Source organism: Nicrophorus vespilloides, unplaced genomic scaffold, assembly GCF_001412225.1.
Source record: "Nicrophorus vespilloides isolate i.1.1-1 unplaced genomic scaffold, Nicve_v1.0, whole genome shotgun sequence".
Taxonomy (NCBI): Eukaryota; Metazoa; Arthropoda; class Insecta; order Coleoptera; family Silphidae; genus Nicrophorus; species Nicrophorus vespilloides.
In genome coordinates, this window is record NW_017100112.1 from 298,961 (window position 1) to 318,958 (window position 19,998).

General features: G+C 30.1%; 1 protein-coding gene across 1 annotated transcript in view; it reads left to right on the forward strand.

Moving 5' to 3' along the window:
- The window catches only part of LOC108568552 (sodium/potassium/calcium exchanger Nckx30C-like), a 30,511-nt gene extending 11,389 nt beyond the window's left edge, over nucleotides 1-19,122 (forward strand). The window contains exons 4-7 of the mRNA XM_017929723.1: nucleotides 2,757-2,780; nucleotides 4,320-4,524; nucleotides 9,098-9,350; nucleotides 18,811-19,122. Of these exons, the coding sequence (XP_017785212.1) occupies nucleotides 2,757-2,780; nucleotides 4,320-4,524; nucleotides 9,098-9,350; nucleotides 18,811-19,051 (723 nt within the window). The 3' untranslated portion in view covers nucleotides 19,052-19,122. The remainder of the gene's footprint in view (nucleotides 1-2,756; nucleotides 2,781-4,319; nucleotides 4,525-9,097; nucleotides 9,351-18,810) is intronic.
- The last annotated feature ends 876 nt before the right edge of the window (nucleotides 19,123-19,998 follow it).

Sequence of the window (19,998 nt, forward strand, 5' to 3'; positions counted from 1 at the left end):
AAAACATCTTCAACTATTTACACATTTCAATTAAATTTCATTTTATTTATCACTTAGTATTTAAAGAAATTATTTATAATAGAAATGAAAACAATCCCGGGTTTCTCCTTGTTCCCGGGAAATGAGATTCGTTTAATTATAAAATGAAATATGTTAAATTAAGAGCGAAAATTGTAAAAGAAATACACTCATTTTATACAAAATCAATATTTTGTCGAGAAATACAAATTTAAAACCTAAATGGGAGAAATAAAAATTGTTAAATAAAATGAAAAAAAGTTAAATTAAGAGTGAAAATTGTAAAGAAATACACAATCTAGTAAACATTATTAGAATTTTTCCGGGATTTTTTTTCTTTTTATTAAAGGAAAATCAGTCGATAAAATTTTGTTTCTAAATGAGTCAATCAAAGTTAAATTAAAAATAAAATATAAAATTAAGAAGAGCGAAAATTGTAAAGAAATACATAAGCTCGTAAACATTTTGTGATCATTTTTTCCCGGGATTTTTTTATTTTTTTTTTTCCCGATAAATACAAACAAAACAAATTCAACAAACAATGTATAATTAAATGAAAAAAAAGTTAAATTAAGAGAGGAAAATTGAAAAGAAATACTAGTAAATATTTTTAGATATTTTTTTCTCGAGGAATACAAATTTTAAACAAAATTTAGATATTTTCCCGGATATTTTTCATTTTTTCACGGGAAAGACAAATTTGAAACATTCTTCGACTCTCTAATTGCAATACTTATACATAATAGAGAATATTGTCCTATATTTTGTTAAACATTTGATTATATCCAAATGCATATAGTATTATCATATAAAACAAATAATCACAATAATCTAATATGTTACAGAAAATGTAAATTACTGGAAAATTTGTTAACATTAGATATGTTTGTCCTATATATGTATATATTTACTGTTGGTTCAGTGCAATCGAAATGTCGCTTCGTAAATCAAAGTCATTGCGAAACATAATAAATCATCGGGCGTGACAGGTTTCGATCAGCTGCAGGTCCCGTGCACTTTCGCAAACATCGCGAAATTCATGTATTTTGCAAACGGTCGGAAAAAAAATCTAAATAAAATAACGTGCACGTAAAAATTTATTTGTTGTGTAAATAGTTGAAGACGAATCATGAATGCTACTCCAATCCGATAATCTGACTGATAAGTTCACGCAATTGAAACCAATTAAATTGATGGCGCCAAGTTACTGCGTGATGATTTATTTTAACAAAACAGGGATTTCCATGGACACCCGACACAATCGTGAGTTAAATGTCAAATACCTTTGTCTGTCTGTCTCTCTCTCTCTCTCTCTCTTTTCCTCTGTATATGCGATTATATTACGTGTATATTTATATAAATTCTAATTAAATGTCTGCATCTCCTTTTCAACCTTTATTGTTGTGCTCTGTGTGCAAATTTTAAAAAAAATAATAAGCTACTGAATGTTGTCGTCCCTTTTTTATATTGCATCTCTCTTTCCAATTCAATTGTATCCTTCTATAATTGTTACATGTTATCACACTATTCCCAAATCAGAGTTTGATGTTCTCCATTCTCATGTGTATGTTTCCCCTGTTTGTTTTTTGATGTTGTCTCTATACCTGATTAATTGTTATGCGTCCTCCTGTTGTTTTGTTACAAGAAATCTTTCGCTTCACGTCCGGACTGATTGTGTCTCACCTTCTACCAATTGTGTTATATTTTAAATTTTATGTTTTCTGTATGCATTTCACCTGTTTCTTTCGATCTCATTATTTTAGTGATTCTACCTGAACTTTAACTGAAGTTCGATAGTTTAACGTAGTAGACTTATCGAAGCGTTGTGTGAATGAAGAATGAACGTTTACTTCTTCTTTGTTTTTCGTCAACTGAATGTTTTTAATTTTCTGTTTTTTAAATTACAATTCTCACACACCACCGACGACGCCCAAACGACCAAAACACAACAAACCAAATACAAAATACGCATCAAGGTAATTTTTTTCTTGCTACGACGAGAGTAATGGATCCTCGCAACAAACCCCGAATTCCTGAAGCTTTACATGTGTTGTACATATATAAATAAATTATACTCTGATCACGTTTCAATCAAATGTAAATAAGTCACAACTGCTGCTAAATATTATAAGTATACACACTTCGTATTTTATTGATCAAACTTATTTCCCATTCCCAACATTTTTAGTTTTAACGATTGAATTTTATTTATAAATATTTCTTGTAAAAATATGTGTGTGGAAGAGGAGATACGTTTGATACAAATTTAGGTGACACCACCACACTTACGTGCTCAGTGCATTCACTAATCCATGTAGGCGAGCCACGTCACCTTGAAAATCATCCAGAAAATTGTCATTTCTTTAGTTGTTTGCTCCATGTAACCGCTCATATTTGCTCCGCTGAGCAGATATCAGATATTGTCTAGTGTCTTCGCCGCTGGGCGGAAAATTCGATGAGTGCATTTTAAAAATAACCGTCCAGGGTCAGCAGATCGATACTTCCTTACTTCCTTCACCACGGATTAACGAAAATAAATAAATATTTGAGAAACACACAAAACATTTACACATTTAGTTTATTTTTTTACTTGATTTCGTACATTGTTTACTTGCTGAGAGTGAATTTGTTGTTGTTTTCTTTTTACACATTATTTTGATGATATTTAGAGAATTACATTAGCGTTTCATATGGACACGAATTTTAAACGAACGAATCGTATTTTCCTCTGTTTCTAGCTATCCCCTACAAGCCTAGCGAAGGTAAACTGTTTTAGTTCTAACACATTTATTTAATACATCTCTGTCTCTCTAATTCCTTTGTTTCTTTACACAAGTTTATAACTAGATACAATAGTTAAATATATAGACAAATTGTTTAGGTCACACTAATTTCTCGCTGAAAGTTTACACGTTTTATAAGAGTTTTAGGGACATTTCTTGAGCATGGCATGATCGATCAATACTTTTATTAACCCTCTGTTACTCGCACGGCTTTTCGTAAGATCTCTACACGCGTGGCGTCTGAGAAACTCCGTTAAATATAACATCATCACTACTTTGTTGATTCCATTGCTAATTTTTATAAAATCTCTACATCCACTTTATTTTCTGGATCAAAATCTTTTTTCAATACACTTATAAAAGATGATTAATTTTAATTTTATTATATATATTTCAATATATTTTTCAAAAATGTTAAAGTAAAATATTCTAAAACTACAACTCGCGTGGCGTCTGATAGACACTTATAAAAATATTTTGCTATTAGTCCTTGAATGCATTACTCTAATGCTTTTACAAATCGTTAGTGTGTCCCACCTTTCCAGTTTTAAAAGTTATAATTGGCTCGTACCAACTTGCGTCTCATAGACGCCGTGCGAGTAACGGTGGGTTAACTTGAATATCAATTTTTGTTTTATCAACGCATCTTATATTCGTTCTATTCTGTTAAGTGCTCATACTACATTAATTTAATTAATTGAAGTCGCTTCGCTTTTGCATTTCTATAAAACAAAAATGACAGTATGATGATTTATGATTATATTCTTTCAAATAAGCGAGAAATTTTAGACAACTATATACTTGTTTTATCTCAAATAATGAAATTCAATTAAGTTTTATAAATAAGTAATTTATACATAAGTTTTTTTTAATAGAAAACATAGAATATAAATAGTTTCGCTTTTACTTATTGTTGAATTTATAAAAGTTCAATAATTATTATAATAATATTGTTATCATTATTTTACAAAATTAAACCATTTGTTGCTAGAATAAAAATAAAACGCAAATAAATAATGGTAGATAATACAAATAATTTATATAATAAAACTAATTGTATATATTAACAAATAAACAATTCATTAAATTATTATTTTGATTTATAATTATTAGTTTACAAACTAATTACTCAAATAATAATAATAATGAAATCGTTTTTATGTTTAGTTGAAGTTATGTAGCAGTAGCGAAACACAAATGCAACTCACGTAATTGAACTTGAACACAACAAAACACGAAACACACTTAGTTAGACAAGTCCAAGACCCATTTACCACCAAGTAGTTCCTCTTTGTTCGTTTGTTTGTTTTGTCAGCATGATTACGTAACGTCTTAGATTCGAGATAGCGAGTATCTCTTCCTGCTCCTCTAACGTTCTGTTTACTCTTTCTTTCTATCTATCTCTCTCTTTCTCTCTCTGTCTATCTTTTTCTTTTATCTTCGTTTCTTGTTTTTGGCGAGTTTGGGGTGCGGTGTGTCTGACGATGTTTCTGTTTTCTTCTTTTTTCGGAATTCTAGCGGCGCATGTCGTCGGTGCGTGCACGTAAGTCTCTGACCTCTCAAGCAGTGGTGTGTCTGCAGGTTGGTGAATCCGAAGAGAATCCTCCGGATCCGTTAGATATGAGCTGGCCGTCGGGCGCTCGAAAGAGGATCACCTACATACTTCTAGCGCCCATCGTCTTTCCACTGTGGATTACCTTGCCAGATACTCGCACGGCCAGAGGTAAATATCCACATTTTTTTCACTTATACATTTGCACATTTTAAATTTTAACAAAAAAATTATCCCTGCATGAAATATAATATAAATATTCTTATATTTCTTAGATGCATTTGCATTTATACAATTTCCACCTAAAAATTTGAATACTACAATTTCAAACGAATTGAAGTAAAAATCATTTTCAATTATCAAAAATTATCAAAAAAAAATAAAAAAAAAATGACGAAGTTACCAATTTTTGTAAGCAGATGAAATGATGTTAAACTCAATAAAAAATGAAATGTATTGAGATAATTATTAAGCACTGACAAAATGAAATATTAACATATTTATCTACAAAAATGTAAGAACTTAAGAATCCTGCTACAATAATACACAAATGATTCAAATAATTATAATTGTTGATTTGTTGATGAAAAATTCTAGAATTAAATATCAATAGATTCATTTACAAATATCAAACTGTAATATATATACAAAACATTAATAACTTAACATAACTACATTAATTTTTCATAAAGTAACGATATAAATTTGTAGAAAAGTATTAAAAAGTCAATATTAATAGATTTATTTGCAATTTATTTATCTAATTTTATTTTGCATAAAAATGTTAAATACAGTATTCCATCAAATAGTTTAGGTACACAAATAATTATGAATTTATAACACAACTTGTTTTTAAACTGTTGATGTATTTTTAATTATCCAAATTGATTTGCCTCCAAAGAAACCTGGCGCATTCACCAAATGGTTTAAGACCTTAAAATATTCTTTTAATTAAGATATAAATTGACTTTTACTCCAATAGTTGTTGAAATATTCCATACTTTGAAAGTTATTATATAACTCTATTTTTAGATAGTTAATGAAAAATATAAAATGTTTTGATTTTGAACGCAAAAAAAATAATAAAGAAACCAGGTGAATCCACGAAATAGTAAAAAGTAGTAATAAGTACATAAAATATTCATTTAATTATAATTTTTATAGATATCATTGAAAAGACAAGAATCGAATTACCATATTCATTTAAATATATTTAATTTCCCCACACAAACATTTCAAAACTTAACTAAAGTATATGAATTATTACATAAATCTATAGTTATATAGTTAATGATAAATATAGACAATGAATATTAATAGATTTATTTACAATTATCCAATTTAATTTTACATAAAAATATGTTAGAAATTATCTAATTTGATTTTGTACCAAAAAAAAAATAAAGAAAAACCCGGTGCAGCCACATAATTAAAGTACACGATTCAAATAATTATAAATACGTTATTTTCAAGTCGGAGAGTTGATGAGAAATGAAACTAACTTTGAAGTAATATCCACCATAAGTAGATCTGACGTAATTTCCGCAAACGCTTCGTTAAATAAAGAGGGCAAGAGTAATTTGCAGCGAAGGAGTTTCCTGTATGTACATATATTTTTTCAGTTGTTGTAATTACAAAATAGCAAGCAATCCTCTCGAGATTCGCTCCCTTCGGCCGTTCGTTAGTTTTTCCTTGAGTCGCAAATGTTATGTTTTTTTTTGGGGATGTTTCAAAGGATTCATTCTTTCTTTTTGTCTTTAGACGCACAAGAAATGAAAAGGAAACGCTTACATATCGTGCATAAAGCATCTTCGTTTGATGATGTATAAAAGCAATACAAAAAAAAATGGAAAACGGAGAAACGCCGATGCATCGAATTTTTCCTTCCCCCACGTATATATGCATTATATTTTCAAGGGCGGCTTGAATTAAGCCTCCACTTTGAAGTTTCCCATAGATAATCTCCTTGGAAAAAAAACTTGCGGTTTTATATTTTGTTTCGTTTCTCTTCCTCGCGTTTTAGTTATTAAGTGCGTTTCAAGGCGACTCGACTTTCTTTTATCGTTAAGAAAATGAAGTTATTTAATCGCGACAAGAAATTGGACTGATTCACGCGACGTACACGAAATTAGTTCGTTTCGTTGTTGCTGTTTGTTGGAGTTTTGTGGGGATATAAAAAAAAAAGTCGCATGACCGCTCTAAGGCTAACTGAATTATCGCATTGGAATCGCCGTAATTTCCATAAATTTAAATACTGCTTGGTTTTTCGAGTGGAACCCCAATTTCTTCGGCCCCAAAGTAAGAATCGTAAATCATATCTGCTACGGATTTAATTGAATTACTTTCTGATTATCATATATTTCAATAAAGATTACATCAATTCTAATTACTATTTGTTTTTAAGATTGTTTTAATCACTGAAAAAATGAATTGATAAAAACAAATTATTTCTTTAAAAACAAAGCAGAAGTCTCTACATGCGGCTCCCAATGTTTTCAGGTAGTAAACAATCAATTAATTTGAAAAGTAATAAAAATAATTTGCAAAAAATATTGTTGAAAAAAAAGATGAAATTATTAATATTAAAGAGTTTACTGATCCATATTCACTGAAAGCTTACATAATGACTGCAATCATTTTATAATTTATGATGCATTAGCTATTTATCAATTATTAAGCAATTATATACGAATTGTTCTCCTATCATCATTAAAATTTGCTTTTTTACACTATTATTATTCTGATTTGATAACATTTGAATACTTTAATAAGCGATAAACATTAATGAACCTATTCAAATTGATTTTTATAAAAGTTCATAGGTAATGAAATAATAATAAACATTATAAACAATTAATATTATCTTCAGAATATAAAATAATTAACAAAATATCTCAAATAGCATGAAAATATGGCTAAGATTTTCCCAAATCAACGAAAGACAAATGTATCTCAACAAAAGGCTTAGAAATCTGTACTGATTATTAGGGAAGCGATAGGAATTATCGATGGAGAACAAATTTCTAATATGCAAATTAAAATTCCTAAGAAATAATATCAGAGCACCACAGTTCATCAAGAATATACTAATAAATATATGAAAATCTCCATATAGAACTGGTCGAGTGTTCAATAGCAATGTTTAGTAACAGATATACGAAGATGTTCTGGAATCACATACATACGTTCTGGCTATGATAACGACAAAACAAAAAAACAGGTTAATTTTTCTTATTGTTCATATTGAATAGATTGTAAATAAAATTATTACTTCATAAAAAAATAGCAATTTTTTGTAAGTTATTTATTAATTACTAAAAATCAACTAATTATAATAGTCGATATTGAAAAATGGAGAAAGAAGAGACATAGATTAAAATATATTATTAAATTATGCAAGGAAAAATTTTTTAGATTTAATTGTATAGATTTTTCTAAATTTTATACTTTTTATTTAAATACTTGAAAGTGTGAACAAATATATATAAATATAATTCATAATATTTTTCATTGGTCTTAAGAGGAAGCTAATGGGAATGACGTTTAATTACAAATTTTAGATTTATTATAATTGATTGTTAATATTCAATCATATTAACGTACAATTACCGTAATAAAGATATGTTAGTCTTTTAGTAATAACTTTGAGTATTAAGTATTTTAAATAAATAATAATATAAGTAATAAGTTAATAGTTATAATATGAACTTCATTGACAAATTGTTATATTTTCTTTAATAATTAAATAAAGAATCAGATTTTGATGAATCAATTAGGTTTAGGTAACGATGTCTGAATCTGAAGTGAAATGACCCGATGTTAATAAAATTATCTAAAAACGCGATCTCCTGTAATTACCATAAATTACCATATCTAACCACTATCGACGTTTCAATTTTTCATGAAATTCATCTATTCAAAACCTCACTCCCATCTCGCACAAAACATCCGCCACCGCAGCTCCGCTTTTGGGGCATTATTAATTATTTGCCGTCGGATTAATGGTTCAATAATTGGCGAGCGGGGAGCAAGTTATTAGCGTGGGGCGCAGAAGAGGGGTGGTAGTGGTGGTAAACGAAGCGCTAGATGTGCGGACCATGCATAATTTGCGTTTCACTTCATGGCCCCCATTTTCCATCCTCTTATAGCTCTTTAATGGCTCATCAGAGATTGCAACATCAGCTGCCTGTAATTTATAAATATTTAGCGGGTTTATCGGTGCCGCATTCATGAAAACCAACGACCATACTACGAAGGCCACTTCACATATTATACAAGAAACTGAGACTGCTTCAACGAGAAACATCCTCAATTTAATACTGATAAAATCTATTTACATAATAATTTCAAAGTTTTCTCGAACAGTCACAAAATATTTGAATAATAGTCAATTTATTCTGTTTTGTACAATAAATGTTAGTTTTTTTTTTAAATTATTATTTCACTTTGACACACAAACAGTTGCTGAATTTCTCTTGATAAGTAATAGTAGTATAATCTTATTTACAAATATTTCAAAAAGACTTTTGTGTTAAGTTAAGTGTTAAGCTTTAGAATCTAAAAAACTTTGAAAAAAAGACCAATACTTTTTATTCATGTTGTACATGTAAACAATTCGATTTAATTTTTAATGATATCTATTCCATCCATCGAAGGTCAAAAAGACCAATATTTGTTTATTGTTTTTATTAATTAATTAATTACGTATGCTTAGATCTAACTTCATGTCGTTATTTTTGTGCAGGTAAAAAATTCTTTCCCGTCACGTTCATAGGAAGTATCCTATGGATAGCAGCATACTCGTACCTGATGGTTTGGTGGGCGAATATGGTTGGAGACACCATAAGGATTCCACCGGAAGTGATGGGACTGACCTTCCTTGCGGCCGGCACGTCCATCCCGGATCTGATTACCTCCGTCATTGTTGCACGAAAGGGCTTCGGTGACATGGCCGTCTCCTCTTCCGTCGGAAGTAACATCTTTGATGTTACCGTCGGGTAAGTCCAACCCTCTATCACCCATCCGCATTTACACAAATTACAAGACGAAAGTTGTAACCACACAAACTCCAGATAGGTTTGTTAAACGTACGTAAATTTACTCAAATTACAAGACTTCAAACTCACATAGCTTCGCACAAAACGCGTGTACATATTGCGTTGACCGCACTCAATCAATAACGAAATAATTATACGGCTGAACGCGGATAGCTAATGACTCTGTAATCAGATTAATTAAGTTTACGGTTCTACTGGTAATTAGTATGCTGATAAGCTTTGATTCTGACGTTCGAAGCCGTTTCAACACAGGAAACATTAGCAGTCCAGCAAAAGAGACCTACGAGGATAACAATCACCGAAGAGAAAGAATATACTAATTTGAAGAAAAAAAAACATGTTGCAATGAAGTAATGACTTTTTTATTTCTAGCCATTTATAAAACATACAATTTCTTATGTCATTCTCTTGACAATTTGTTATACAAAACTTGTCACAAAAAAACGTAGATTATTTCTGAAGAAACTAAAGACTAATATTGTATGAAATCTCTTAATTGTCCTTGAAAATGAAAAGAGGAAACAACATCATAATAATTTATGAAATCTAAGGGAGACAAGAATTAAATAATTACAAATCTTGAAATTAAATCAGATAAAATATTGTAATATAAAAAAAATATATTGTAATCATTGTGAAATATACCAAAATGAAAATTCTTCAAAACTGAACAGTCTGACTTTTAGATTGCATTAAGTATGAGACTGGTATCTTTGTTGTATTTCGAAGACAATGAATTATTTAATTAATATCAGCAAGCAGCATAGATTATTAACAATTCGCACAATTCCTATAAGAATATCCTTCGCCTATCCTTGAATTCTTTAAACTGACAACGGTATAGCTGATTAAACATTCAGAATGGAAGTCGGTCGAAAACGTTGGAAACTTTCTCGTTGCGTAATTTCCCAACGTTTTGGGAATGAAATTCATTTCTGTTTTCGCGCGATGTATTTTCATTTTGTTCGTAACGGTTTTAATTTGCGAAGCGCTTCTATTTTCGACATAACTCGGGATGGGAATATTCTTATGTATTCTTACATTTTGACGAAAGCCGAGCCTATTTTTAGGAGGGGACGGCAATAAATGGAAAGTATGGAAAAGCTATTACTTGCCACAAAAGATCTTTATCCGACGAGGCTTTTAATGCGAAAAGCTCGATGGCAAGGTTGTAAATCAGTTTGGCTCTGCTTTTGGTGTTCGTATGACCTGCTTCTATTGATATTGCAATGCCTACGACTATTCACTTCCTATACACACACACGAAATTACATTCCAGTTTACACCAAGTTACAAATGGGAAACTTACGTTTTATATATGTATATATTGTTTGTTGTGGATTCCGAGCATTTCATGCACTGCATTTAATGACCAATATATTTATCTTACATACTCGAAACGCCATAAAATGCATACATTAACACTCATTAATAACTTTTACGACAACCACGATATAATTTTACTGCTACAATTGATTTGCTTTAATTTACACAATTTCTTTCTTTTTACCCGGCGCCTCCACAAATACTTATATCATAAAAAATGTTATTCGCAGGATTATTAAAAAAATATATATAGATATATTAATTATTTAATTCTTTAATAAATTAATATATCCATATTATATTGGGTATTTTTGATGAACTTCTGATAATTTTCCGGTTTTTTGTCCTTTTGTCCTTTGAAAAATGACATTTTTAGCTTCTGTTAGAAGACAATTATGCGTAATTTTGTTAGCAGATGTGTTTAGAGTCATTTTTTTGAAGATTTTACTGAAATTTATTATGACCAAATCAAAGTCATATTTGAATCAGATCGTCATATAACTAGAGATTGTAGATATGTTAAATGTTTCACACACAATAACTGAAAATCGCTTCTCGGTATTAGCATGAACTAAAAAAATTCACTTAACATAACTAATCAATATTTGCAAACCATTATCGAAAGCTGAATTGCATCAAAAAGATTATACTATCAATTTGGTAAGATTACAAAGGTCTGGTGTATTTTGAGCTGCATCCAAGGAACCAAACGATCAATTCATATGTTTACTGTCAATAACTAATAAAACTGGAGGAAGCAATCAAATAATAATGACCTAAACTAGCAATTTGTTTTCCACCAAAATAATGCTAATCCTAGCACATTTTTGGTAATTCCTGGAAAATAATTGGAGCTTATAGCACTAATCTTGTACCATCAGATTACCATTTATTTAGAAATGTGCGAAACTCTTTAAATGGTAAAACTTGAAATATTTATGATGACCTGAGATCGCAGTTGGTGCAGTCTTTTTCTGATAAGTTTTATCATCAGCTTTATGAGCGTGGAATCATGTAGATGGCAAAATGTTGTTGGATAAAATGGAAAATATATATTTGATTAAAGTTCATTCTTTGTATACAAAATTTCATCCTAATATAATCTTCTAAAATTGAAAATTAATTTTTAACTTTTGTTTATTATTTATTCTATATAATTTTAATCACAATTTGTAATCATAAATAATTTCAAAGAATTTATTTGTGAATAATATCTCATAGATGTTAGAATCTTAGAATTTGGTTTATATATAATTAATGTAATGGAAATTTCAAAAGTAATGTTTCAGAATGAATTAACGTTTTGTAAATAACGATCTTTTTTAAGCAAACAAAACATCTATGGAAATGAAAACGAAACAAGCTTTACGATAAATATCTGTTCATGGATATTTGTACACGTTCAATTATTTAGAGGTATTTCGTGGTGCGTTTTGTTGGTGTAGCAGACGAAAAAAAAAAGTAGGATCAGAAGTAAAGTCGAAAGGGCTGAGAGTCCTCCATTTGTTCGGACAATGGGCCTCGGGGAGAGAATGCAAACGTTCAATTCGTTTGTTGTCAAATACAAAGTGGTTGTTGTTCTGGTATGCCCACTGGCGGCAATTGATCATCGCGTAGAATGTGTGTACAGTTTGTGGCGATCTTGAACAACGGCAGCTTCATAAATCCAGGCTTCAGGGATGGGGAAACCTAGGCCGATTCTGGTTCTCTCCACTTCACTCTACAATCGTACCCATATATCACAGTAATTGACCGATAAACATGCCCGTGCATCGAAACGACGCACGAACGTAAATTTCCATCGCACAATGACATTTAATTCGACGCTCTATGATTGATTCCACCATTTTTTTGTTCCAACCGTTTCGACCCCTTTTTTTCCACTCATATTAAACGCAGTTTGGAACCCGTTGCCAAATTTGATTATGAAAGAAATTTCTTTTAACAAATGATTAACGACAATAAGTTAATTACCTCATTTCTTAACGCATTAAAAATCTATACTTATCCGAATTTTAACCAAATATTTATAATATTGAAAATAAATAACAATTTTTTTTTTATTGAGCAATCAAGTCTCTTTTTGTGCGGTTTATTTTTTATATACAGTAGAAACATATTCAAAAATACACATAATATTTAAAGTTTTAAAAATGATGTAGCAGGTGCGCAATCCGGGACTTCTCTTCTCATCGTCAGTCATTATGCGAAACGTCGCTCGTTAAGCAAGTCATTTTTCTTACAATCCATTTTGCAAGGATCCACTGTATATATATAGTTCTGGTTTCAAACAGTCCGGGAAACCCCGCCCCAGGTATTGATGTACAAAATGAAATCGTAAAATTATTGAAAATGTGAAGAAAATCATACAATTGTCAGTATAGAAATAGTTAACAAAAATATAAAATTATAATGAATCTAAAACTCTTAAATCGTAATTGCAATTTACTTGCCTCATTATTTCCATATCTTATTTAAACTTAGATATTATATTTCAATTTTATAAAGAAACAACAATATTTGCATCGGATTAATATCAATGAATAACTGAAACTTACTTGAGCAATATAAAATTAACACTTTAAGTACTACGGATGGGTCACAGTGACCCACCTAATATTTGTTTTCAATCGCATTCTATTGTTATTTATTTGTGCTGGTTGACTTTATAGCTATTCTAGTGCACTTCTCTATAGTATTTCGGGTCAAGATGACCCGTCTATTGCAAATATGTTATTGAAATATCATCAATATTTAGATTTCAAAGTGGTATAACTTTGACTTCCCATGTACCAGTTTTAAATGATGTTAAATTTATTAAATAATAAGAATTAATCAGTGTTTGTTCTAAAAAATAATTATTTATTCTATTTTTTTTAATATTTAATAATCGGGTCATTTTACCCACAGGTTTCATTTATTTGTGAGTACCAGGGGTGGCCAGACTTTTTACAGCAAGAGCCTAAACTTTTTGGTATAATAATTTTTAAAAAAATCTCAATCATAATATAAAATATATATAATATTTATGTTTTGTTGTGGCTAGATGAGCCACCGCATGCAGCTCTTCAAGAGTCTCAGTTTGACCACTCCTGATATAAATTGTAACATCTGAAAATCAGCGAATTATGATACATTTAGATATAAAGTACAAATTGTATTTCTCTAAAATAATTACGTGATAAACTAATTATTATAAACACCTTTTTGTGTTAAATTAACGTCAGTCGTAATATTGATGCTTCAAAATTCGCATTTTAATTATTATATTGTATACACAAATTAATCCCCTTAATTATAAATACTAGGGCGATATAAATACCTCCAATTATCAATCACGAATTCATTCACTAAATCCCGTAGATGTAAATAATTATTGAACATCAATTAAATAATTGCATTTAGTTTTACTGCAACAGTTTATTTAATATAAAATATAAAATTTTCAAATTGGTAACGAATTTTGTTATATAATTATTATAGGCAACTAAATATACATTTTTAAAATTTATATACATATATATATGATGGATACGCCGGGTAATTTCATTTAGTGGAAAGCAAATACTGCAAATACTGCTTAACAAGCAAAGTAAATTGTAAGAAAAATGACTCGCTTAACGAGCGACGTTCCGCATAACGAGTGACTTTTATAACTTGTGTACACATATTTTGTGTATTTTTGAATGTTTCACTATACGAGTAAAAATCCGAGAATTTAACGGATTAAACTTGTTAAGCGAGGTTCCATTGTACTTATATATTATATAATTAAAAAGGTCCCTTTTCTTATTCATTCAGAAATGAAACTATTTTTTTTTTAATAATTAAGTTAATAAATACGTAGTAATAATTCCAATTATTAAAAACATTTAAGTTTTTTTTTAATTGCAAATGAAATCAAATATAAATGTTAAATAAAGTTAAAATTGGGTTTATTTTTTCACTATAATATTTTAAAAGGAATGTAATAATAGTAATGACGATATTGATTAATTCAAGTTGCATGTAATTTTCTTGTGATTCGAGTTTCTTTGGTTTCGTGCGGGCGGCGTTTTTCTTGGGGCGCGCACCTGGGGAACGAAAGGTTAAAAACAGAAACGGGGATCGGACACGCGATTCAGTGTCGACCACACTAAATACAAACCAAGACCCCCCCCTTCCTATAGGTCTTTTTATCAAGATTGTCCTAAGGGGTAGAGGAGAGAGGAGGAGGCGCTGCTCCAGACGGTCCCGAATTTATTGGCGTTATTACTCATTCTTTGCGTGTGTGACCACTGAAACAGCGACGGCATATAAATTTCTAGCCGCCCCCTCGAACACCGCTTACCACCCTCGCATGCTTTCGACAGTCCTCTCACTCTTTCCACGACAAATGGATTCTCCGCTAATAGTCGCACACTCAATATCCGTTGATTTTAATTGAATCCGAATCATTCAAACAAACGAAAAGTAATTTGCAGAAATGTTACCCACCCCTCATCTTACGCCCCAATGCCGCCCTTCTCCGGATCATTCGATACATTGAATTTACCTGCTGAGAATAGTAGAAAAAAAAAACTCCAATTTCTCTCCGCGACAACTGCCCTGGAAAATTCGAAATCAAATTAAAGTCAAACTCGTACATTACCCAAGGTCAAACTTAAAAGGAAGAAAAATTTAATCATTCCTCATTTTACAACGCGAATCATTCAATCGTATCGTAATGCAGGTTTCAAGGACAGATACAATACAATATAATTATAATTAAGTGAAACTTCTACAACTTGATTATTATTACAGTTTATTGGAAACGCTGACTCTGATGTTTGCAAACTTATTTCCTCGAAAAGTTTGAATATAATTAAATTTCTTGGAGTTTCAAAGGTCAATCGTGGGAGGAACAAATATTAAATAATTCTTTATATTGCAACTCGAATTGTCCGACCGTATCATTTAATAATAATGCAAAATTTCAAGATCATGTCTAACTTTATATTGTTCGCAATAAATTAATCTCTTACAACGTCGATAAGTATTTACTTGATGGATAAAATTTATGGAAAATTTATGATATTACAATTAAATTAGAAAAAATGTAAATTGAATATTTCAATATATCTAAATTAACAAGTTAAGGAATTTTAGAACTGTACTGAGTCAGTGTGTGTGCATATTGAAAAGATTACATAATACTATTTTTTTTTACAGTAAATTGTAACAAAATTAATGTTATAAATACTAATTATATAAAATCATGGATGTTTAAAGCTTAAAATATAATTCTATACAATATGCAACTTAAACCGTAACGACTTCGGATAAATAGATAAAACACAAGTACTAACTATGGGTCAAAATGATCCGTTTATCAAGTGCATCCACACATGCTTTAGTCTCATTATAGAAATGTATTTTATCAGTTTTTTTTTGTGTTTTCATTCACAAAATTAGTGTGATGCATACTAGATACCATAATTACTGATTTTCCCCATTTTGGTACAGGGGAAACCAAAGTTATTCCAATTTGAAATCCAAATATTGATTTCTCATTACACTCTACCATAAAATAAGTACCTCTCGCCGCGATTGCTTTGCTCTTACTGAAAACTGTTGTAGAGGGTCAACTCTCACAATCAAATGCAAAAATATATCAGATGGGTCACACTGGCCCATTGGTGATACTAACGAGTTAACTTAAAAAAAACATTTACTTACTAAAACTATCCTAATAATCAATAAAAAAAATGTAAAGATGAAAACAGTTTCTCTATTAGATCTTCTTTAGGAAATTGTATAATTCGTTTTTATTATGTAAAAATTACTGTGAGGCATAGAAATGTGCACGTATTTTATTTATTGCACTGTAGACACGATTCGATGCACAAATGGATTATGTAAATATGAGCCGGAAAATAAATGGAATTACCTCGCTCCTTTTTTCTCGCGAAAACCCTATTACAATGCAAATGCAAAAAAAAAGTTGAAATAAAATCACACCAAAATTTCTGTACAATTACAGAAATAAAAAAATATCTCAAAGCCATGGAGTTTTCAAACGTCCGTTTGAAAATTTTATTACATATAACTTTGAATCTATTTACATTTATAGTGCAGTGCATGAATTAATTGAATTACGAAAAACGTTTGTTCAGCAAGGAATAACGCCGATCGATTCCTTTCATTTGTTCCGCATCTATTTTTATTGCTTGACGTTTCTATATATATGTACTAATACATTACGTAAATAGTCTTCGGAATAGATTATAAATGGTTGCGTTTAAATGCGGTTTAAGTATATTATTTTTTTGTTGCTTCAAAAATGATTTTATTTTCTCGATATGAATCAATTTGATATAATTATAGCTTAACGAAACAAATCGTTAGTATCAATAATCGATTTTAATGTTTTACTTTCTTTATGTGAATCCATTTATAACGTGATAATTATAATTATATTGATGTTTTTAATAATGGTTCGTTTAAAAATCGTCCATTCGATTATAAACTTTCTGCATTGAATTTCATATAGCTGACGTCTTTCAAAGTTTAGGAAATTTCTGAAGACTAGCAAATTCCGTATCGTGTACACACAATAACTTAATAAACTAAACAAGACTTGTTCAAATTTAATCTGATTTTAAGAGAAACACGTTTCAAAGTGCCATTAATCAATAACCATCAACGCATTACACTGTAAAGCGAAATAATTTAATAATGCATAAACAGTAAATGTTTGTATCCACACCATATGCATTTAATGTACGATTTAATGAATAATTGTCACGTAATTGTATATAATAAGATATATTTTTTTTAATACATTTTTGGAGAAAATTGTCAAAAAAAAATGTTTAAAATGACAGAAAAAGCGACGCATTGGTATACCGAAAAAAAACAGCTAATTGTTATAACTTAGAATTTGTATATGTCATCATGACATTTCACATAAATGTATGTCAGAGTACCTTCAACCCAACTTATGTCATTCTATAACAATGAATATAAAGTGTCAGATGTAAATGTAAACGATGCAACGTGGCATAATTGTAGCGTAGATATTTAATAATATATTTATTTTCAATACATTTTTGAAGGAAGTTGTCAAAAAGAAATCTTTCAAAATGACAGAAGAAGCCCCGCTTAAGAATACTGATATAAAACAGATGTTTAACATTTCTTAGAATTTTTATATGTCATCTTGACAATAAACATAAATATATGTCAAAGTATCTACAACCTAACTGTCAGATGTAAATGTTGTAAGTAAAAATAACAAACATTTTTGTCACGTGTCAGTATCGTTATGGCATAATTGTAGCGTACATATTTAATTAAAAAAAATAATAATATTTACAGGAAATTGTGAAAAAGTAATCTTTAAAAATGAATCAGTATACTGACATAAAACAGCTGATTGTCAGAACTTAGAATTTGTATATGTCATCATGTCATTTGACATTTATATACGTCAGAGTACCTACAACTTATGATGCAATTCTATAACAGTGAATGTAAACTGTAAATGTAATCGAACTGTAAATGTTATTAGATTGATCAGACTGCACGCTTTGTCCCTGTTTTTGATTAGATGTCCCAAAATGTATTTCCGGGACTGTTGTATGTAAAATAAAAAGAGAGAAATATAATCTTGAAAAGAATTCGAGTCATGTCCCAATTTCGTAATTGATTTTTGGTTCTTTGGTTGTCACATCAACTTTCCATTTAAAAACCATGAATGTCAAATGAATGACAGCTCGTAGTAGTGGAACCTCGTTTAACGAGTTTAAACTGTTCCAAAATTTCGAGATTTTTACTCGTATAGTGAAACATATACAAACATACACATAATATGTGTATACAAGTCCCGTACGATTCGGGACTTCTCTTCACATCGTCACTCGTTATGCGAAACGTCGCTCGTTAAGCGAGTCATTTTTCTTACAATTCATTTTGCTTCTTAAGCGAAGTTTCACTGTACTTTATAGTTAGTCTCATGTCAGAAATAGTAGAACGTTGCGTAATGAATTGCATTAGTTGAAATGTTGAAATGATGTAAGACTTGTTTCTAATGTTTATGTTATTTTTGTTTCAGTTTACCAGTGCCTTGGTTGATATACGGCATCGTGTACAATAAACCCGTGGAGGTGAACTCCGTGGGAATGGTGTGCTCGATAACGATCCTGTTCATGATGCTGATATTCGTGATCATGTCTATCGCCTGTTTCCGTTGGAAGATGAACAAGAGCCTAGGCTTCACCATGTTCATACTCTACTTTGTCTTTGTGGCAGTCTCGCTGATGTTCGAGTACGAAGTCATAGTGTGCCCATTCTAGGACCTTAATTATATATATATATATATATAATAACAACAACAAAAAATAATAACAGCAAAAAGAAATAACGATAAACACACATATATATATATAAAAAAATAGCACAATATACATAATATACATACAAAAAAATATATATTATAAATACAATTATTTTAGAGACGAGTAACAGAAACAACAAGAAGCAGTTGAGTTGTCGAGATAAATGTTGAATCTTGTATAGTTAGCGAGGAAAACGCGCGTTTTGTACAGTTTTTTCTTTGTTGGTTTCTTTGCAGGAAACGGCGTTCCTCGTGGAAGGACGCAGTTTTGGTAGTTTGTAATTTTTCCTACACTATTATGTAAACAGACACGTTTGAGTGAGTCTTCGAGTGTGAGCTATAGTTGAATCATTTTGTGTTAAATTTTTGCGAGGTCGGGGACATCGTCCATCCAAGTCAATTCTCTGAATCAGATCGTAGTTGAAGAGAAGAATGACACACACAAAAAAAAACAAATATATATATATACATACAAACAGGCGGCACTTGTTATACGCATTTTAATTTTGCAACATTTCACATTCAAATGTGATCTATACAAAAAGGATCACAACTCACGACAAAACCAAAATCAAACCAAATTTGTATGAGAAAGCAATCGCTGCTATCGGTGTTCAATTACGTGCACAAAAAGAAAACAACAAAATGATATGCATCAGGAAAATAAAGTGAATGTTATTAAATAATTAATATCGACTTCCATCTAGAGCGTTTAGAAATATTACCATTTTTATGGAACATTTTCTAGGATTATTACATATATAAATACTGTTATTGAATGATGAATAGATTATATATATATATGTATAAATGATGTAAGAAAAAAGAGAGATCCCCGCCCAAGATAGCAATAAAGTAAATGAGAAAAGGTATTTCATTTTTGTATCTAACAATGGAGTAAAGAGC